Source organism: Austrofundulus limnaeus, unplaced genomic scaffold (genome assembly GCF_001266775.1).
Source record: "Austrofundulus limnaeus strain Quisiro unplaced genomic scaffold, Austrofundulus_limnaeus-1.0 Scaffold1243, whole genome shotgun sequence".
Classification (NCBI taxonomy): domain Eukaryota; kingdom Metazoa; phylum Chordata; class Actinopteri; order Cyprinodontiformes; family Rivulidae; genus Austrofundulus; species Austrofundulus limnaeus.
The window spans coordinates 17,998-23,796 of NW_013953645.1; the positions used below are offsets into that span (position 1 = coordinate 17,998).

General features: G+C 40.7%; 1 protein-coding gene across 1 annotated transcript in view; it reads left to right on the plus strand.

Annotated features, from left to right (window-relative positions):
* Positions 1 to 5,799, plus strand: part of LOC106534680 (desumoylating isopeptidase 1) — a gene marked incomplete in the record, with an annotated part of 11,576 nt that overhangs the window by 2,868 nt on the left and 2,909 nt on the right. Inside the window, 3 exon segments of the mRNA XM_014031386.1 lie at positions 937 to 1,046; positions 5,160 to 5,282; positions 5,367 to 5,458. Coding sequence (XP_013886840.1) covers positions 937 to 1,046; positions 5,160 to 5,282; positions 5,367 to 5,445 — 312 coding nt within the window.

Consider the following 5,799-nt stretch of genomic DNA (forward strand, 5'->3'; position numbering starts at 1 on the left):
GAAAGAAATAAAAACAGACACGTCCCAGAGACATTTCTGGTACCAAAAGGTGTTTCTGGTCCCCACCTGTCGTTTTGCTCCTCAGCATGGCTTCATAAAAACACTGCAGGATTTCTCAAACATGATGAATGAGTCAGAGCAAGGCTTTGGGCATGTTTTTATGAGAGTATAACATTATAACATGGTATAAAACTCAAAGTTGATTTTACTTGATATTGCCCCTTTAAATGCCATTGGTGGGTTGGGGGTTGGGTTTAGGACCAAGGTGTGAATTGAGTTTAGGTTAGGTTCAGGGTCAGGTAGGTACATGTCAGGTTAGGGTTGGTGGTCAGTCTGTAGAAAATAATGGAAGTCAATACTAGGTCCCCATAAAGATAGCTCTACCAGATTGTGTGTGTGTGTATTGTTAAACTGACGAGCTGTAAAAAATAAAGACTCCTGGTGTGTTGTGATCAGTAGGCCTGTCACAATAAACCATAAATCAATCAAATGATAAATTAAATTGAGGAAGAAAAGTTCAAATGAAGACAATAATTTTCATTTGCCTGCTGTATTGTTTCCTTTGTGTTTCCCTCTTTTTTACGTCTTAGCATAGAGAGAAGTGAACTCTGTCAGGTATTTGCCAGGTGATGGTCTCTAACCTCTGGAGCCTGAAGGCCTGTGAACAGATATTTAGTCAGAGGAGCGTCTTCAGTTTTCTGATGTCTTCATACAGCTGAGACTTCTTAGGACTGCAGACAGTTGTTTTTTCTTTTTTACATTATGAAAATTTTAATGCAAAGTTCCGTAAACAGGGGGATTATGTTAGTTTAAACTGGTCTCCAACATATTACCGTTTATCGCAATAATTTCTGAGACAGTTTATTCTTTATTAAAATGTGTTCTGGTGAAAGGCCTGATCAGGACATCCCTGAGGTTCTTCTGTTTATTCCTCAGGGTGGCACCATACTGGGACAGCCAGACCTTGTGGTGGACATGGGCTCTACTGAGGTGCCTGAAGACATTTTTACAGAGTATCTCACATCACTGTCTGAATCCACATACAGGTAAGAAACAAAGACTCATTTTAGGTCCATTCTTTATGTCAGGTGTGGTGATGGTCTTACACTGAGTGAGCTTGTCAATGCACACTATTGTGATTTGTTTCCCATCCAAGTCATCTCATCTTTGCCATGCTTCTCCTCCTGCATACTTTGTCCTAGAGCTGCCATTGTAATTTATATCTGTAAAGCCCCTGTGCCAATTGATGGCTATGCCTTTTGGTGCCTGTAAAACTTATAGTTTTTGAAATATTAATGTTTAATAAATTATAATAGCAGTCAATGGAGCCTTGTATTGGTCCAATACTGCCCCTTGCTGCATCTACACAATATGATACTGCACCATAGTTTCATAATATTTAAACTCAGTAGTTCAATGATTACAATATTAATGTGATTGTACTGTATTTTGATGTTTTACTATAATATTGTCTTAATACTCCTCTATTGTTGTAATAAATTGCACTTAAGTGTCAATAATTGCATTGGCAAGGTAAACATTTTCTGCATACATACAATCCAATCCCTGGGATTGCCCTCTGCTACATCTATAGTCTCATGATGAGCACTGTGGGCTTTCATGCGGGAGATCAGAGTTCAAAACCCGGCTAATGCAACTTTAAGAAAAAATCTCTTCTAACTTCATAGTGTGACACAATTACCTTAATTCTAAACACCTGCTGATGTGACAGGCACAAGCTGGTATAGAAAACACATTTGATCTTGGTCAAAGTTCATTCTGCAAGTCCAATGCTGCAGGCAAAGCCATGCTGCATTGACATGCTACGTGGCAACGCACAGTTGTTTTTACATCGTAAAAACCCACGTCTAGTTTTCATTGTCTTCTACACCAGTGGTGCTCGAATATTTCAGCTTTCATCCGAAATATAAAGTGGAAGAGGCTCAAAACTCCAGTTATTGCTGGTTAAAGTATTTCACCCTTCCACTGGACAAAGAGCCTTTATTAGGCATGACATGAGCCCATTGACGTATCAGATTAGAGTGGATCACTTGTCTTTGATCAGTATCAGAGCACCTGAAACTCTCAGCTCCTCATTTAATATCTGCATCAGAGCTCTTCATCCCTGGTCACCAGACTTTATTAAAGATGGACGAAACATCTCGGCTGTTGCTCAATATTTAATCTAAATGTTAGTGTTTTGGGTTCAGCCATATTTTTGGAACCAGAGGCAAAAGTCCCATTTAACCATTCTGTGTCTGACCGGCACCAAACATTCTGCATTAGACCACTTGTAAGAAAACTTAGTGTTCAAAACTGAAGTCGAGTAGTTGGTAATTCTAACTACCCTTCAGGCGTCCCACCACACAAAAAAATATTTGTTTCCCCACCTAGACAGGTACGTTTTTATAGAAAAGCACTCAGGATTTTAGAAAAGAGCTCATGAAAAAGGCCTTACCGACAGTAAATATTATGACACCTCACGCCCGAAAATATGTCTTAAAACATGTATTTTACTTCATAAAGGACCCACAGTTTATTGTATGGTCCTAAACCCCCACAGACTTTTATTCACAAATCATTTAAGCATCTTTTAAATGTCCACAATCAGTCCGTAATTGTTTAGTCTACGTACGAAGTCACGCGTCCTTTGCTAAGCTAACAGCAGCTAGCTCAGCAAAGCTAATAATCAGCGGGGCTGTCTTTTTCCCCAGCGCCACTGACCAGCCAGCGGAAAAACAGATCGTCACTCAGTCCTTATTTTTATTTCAAAAAGGAAAAGCAAAATTAATTTTGCTCATCTGTTCATTGGCGCCAAGAACCGCAGACGATCTGGCCTGCCCCAGCTAGCCGCTGCAGCCGAGAGAAAAAGCCAGCCCAAGCCTCGATCCTCAGTCTTACTCGGGGTCACCAAAACTGTAAGAAAACAGTGTTCAATACTGAAGTCGAGACGATAAATACACAAATGTTGAATAAATTTAAATGTAAAAAGGAATGAGGACCATGCAAACACCAGTCAATGGATCTGAACGATGGTTTAATGCTATTCAAGCAAGCAGGAAACCAACGCTGCCAAAAACCGGAAGTTCTATCATTTTTATACAGTTGTCTTCAATGCCTGGCCTGCAGCTGAATCGCAGGCACTCAGACAAAACTACTCACCTAATGTTTTATTTACGGTTTTTACGTGTTGAAACAATGTTTCGGACATGGATCTAAACTATTTTAATCAAGACATAACAATAGTTAAACAATAGATTATAACAGTCAATATTTAAAAAAGGAAAACTAAGAAAATGGTGTAGCGCTTCTAAAATCAGTAACTAACCTGGCTAATAAATTTCTTCACACTGATGCTCTAACAATCACCTGCTCCAATACAGAGTGAAACACAACTGGACCAATGAATCAAGGAGGCCTGCTAATAGCAGATAACTCAGTCAATTCAACCACTTTCTTCTCCTGCCCTCTCCCACCCATCCCGTTTGCCTTCAGAACTGCCTTAATCCTTCATGGCCTAGATTCAACAAGGTACTGGTGTAGGGGTCACCTCGAGTGAAGAAACAAGATTTTCTGCCTCTAAGCAGGCCTCGGACAGGCCTGACAAGAGGACAGGAACTCTGTCACAAACCGAACTCTATTAGGCCATGACAGGTCATTCTAACCGTGGAAGAGAACCCCTCAGTTCTCTTAATCAGATAATGGACAGAACAATCTCTTCTGTTCGTGATTCATTTGTTGTTTAACTAAGAATGTTTATGCATTTGTTAAATCATGATTATGACTGTCACAGGATTTAAAGATTTATAATGGAATAAAAAATCACAGAGAATTTGATTACAATGTTTTCATTGTGTTTATGTAAATCACTGTTTTATTTTACTGTGAACACAGTAATATAATTGTGGATTTTCCTTGAGAAAGTCGTTTATCTGGACTAAAAGAATGGTTCATAGCTGATTATAAAACAGAAATGTTACAGTTAATCATCATAAGTGTTTTGCAGTGATTTCTTTTACAGTCTATCAGAAAGAAGCTAAAGAGGTCATCATGATGTTTGTTGAACAACCACAGAATTTAACCTTGACTGGTACCTGTCAAACATTTATCTTTCTTTCTCTGACTCATCTCTAATCCTGAGGGCGGAACCAAAGTTTGTCCGTTCTTATTACTAACCCGGAGGGCTTTGAGCACACTCTGACTTCCTCATTCAAACAAGGAAGATGGCTGTGGTTCTCTTCGGAGAATCTCAGCTCTAGGCTGAAAATCTAATCCCACGAGCCGATTAGGGTGGATTTTGCAGCCAAGGAGCCGACAAGCGTGTCGGTCATGGGCATGGTCACAAGATGGTACACTGTGGTCAAAGGGTTGGACATGGTCAGAAGATGGTACACTGTGGTCGTAAAGGGATGGACACGGTCAGATGATGGTACACTGTGGTCGTAAAGGGATGGGCATGGTCAGAAGATGGTACACTGTGGTCATAAAGGGATGGACNATGGACACGGTCAGATGATGGTACACTGTGGTCGTAAAGGGATGGGCATGGTCAGAAGATGGTACACTGTGGTCATAAAGGGATGGACACGGTCAGATGATGGTACACTGTGGTCATAAAGGGATGGACACGGTCAGATGATGGTACACTGTGGTCAGAAAGGGATGGACATGGTCAGAAGATGGTACACTGTGGTCATAAAGGGATGGACATGGTCAGAAGATGGTCCACTGTGTTGATAAAGGGTTGGACATGGTCAGAAGATGGTTCACTGTAGTCAAAGGGTTGGACATGGTCAGCAATAACACTCAGGTAGGCTGTGATGTTGACACAATGCTCAGTTGGTTCTAATGGTAGCACACACTGGTTTGATGTGTTGTGTGTTCAGAGATGCTCTTCTGCAGACCTCGGTTGTCACCAGTGGTTATTTGAGTTACTGTTGTTGTTCAATCAGCTCCAACCAGTCTGGTCATTTTCCTCTGACCTCTGGCATCAACAAAACATTTGCCCCCACTGAACTGAAATTGACTGAATATGAATTTTCTCTTTTTAAAAATATAGATATATTAAGTGAAAATAATTCATTCAACATGACTCAAAACTCTGTTTAATCCTTTGTGTGTTTTTCTGTGTCCTTCCTGCTAATTGCCTCTGTGGACAGCGGTGACAAGTACAATGTGTTTCAACACAACTGCAACTCGTTCAGCAGTGACGTGGCTCAGTTCCTCACTGGCAGAAAGATCCCGTCGTACATCACAGACCTTCCATCTGAAGTCCTGTCCACGTGAGGAAACTCTGTCATGATCAAGTTCTTTTGAACGTTTTGTTTAAAGCTGCTCCTGATTTCTGTCTGCTGTGTCCTCTGCAGGCCGTTCGGTCAGCTTCTCCGTCCCTTTTTGGATTCCATGGCCATAAATCCTGCAGGCAACAACAGAACTGGACTGTGATGGACAGAAATGTGTGAGCAAGAGAAGAAAAAGAAAAGAGTTGATAACACCCTGGATGTAGCAGTGCATGTGAACCTGTGCTACTAGTCATGTTTACAGCCAATCAGTCGTCAGGAGCTACATATATACAAGGGCTGCAACAATACAGGAAATCCACCATTCAGTTCGGTTCGATACTTTAGTGTCACTGTTCAATACTTTTTCAAAACAAAAAGAGAAATGTCCATGATCTTCTTAACTTGTACTTTATTGAAATGAATTCTGAACATTTGTTTGACTTCAAAAGTAGTTTTTAAATTGTGTGTGTGTGTGTGTGTGTGTGTGTGTGTGTGTGTGTGTGTGTGTGTGTGTGTG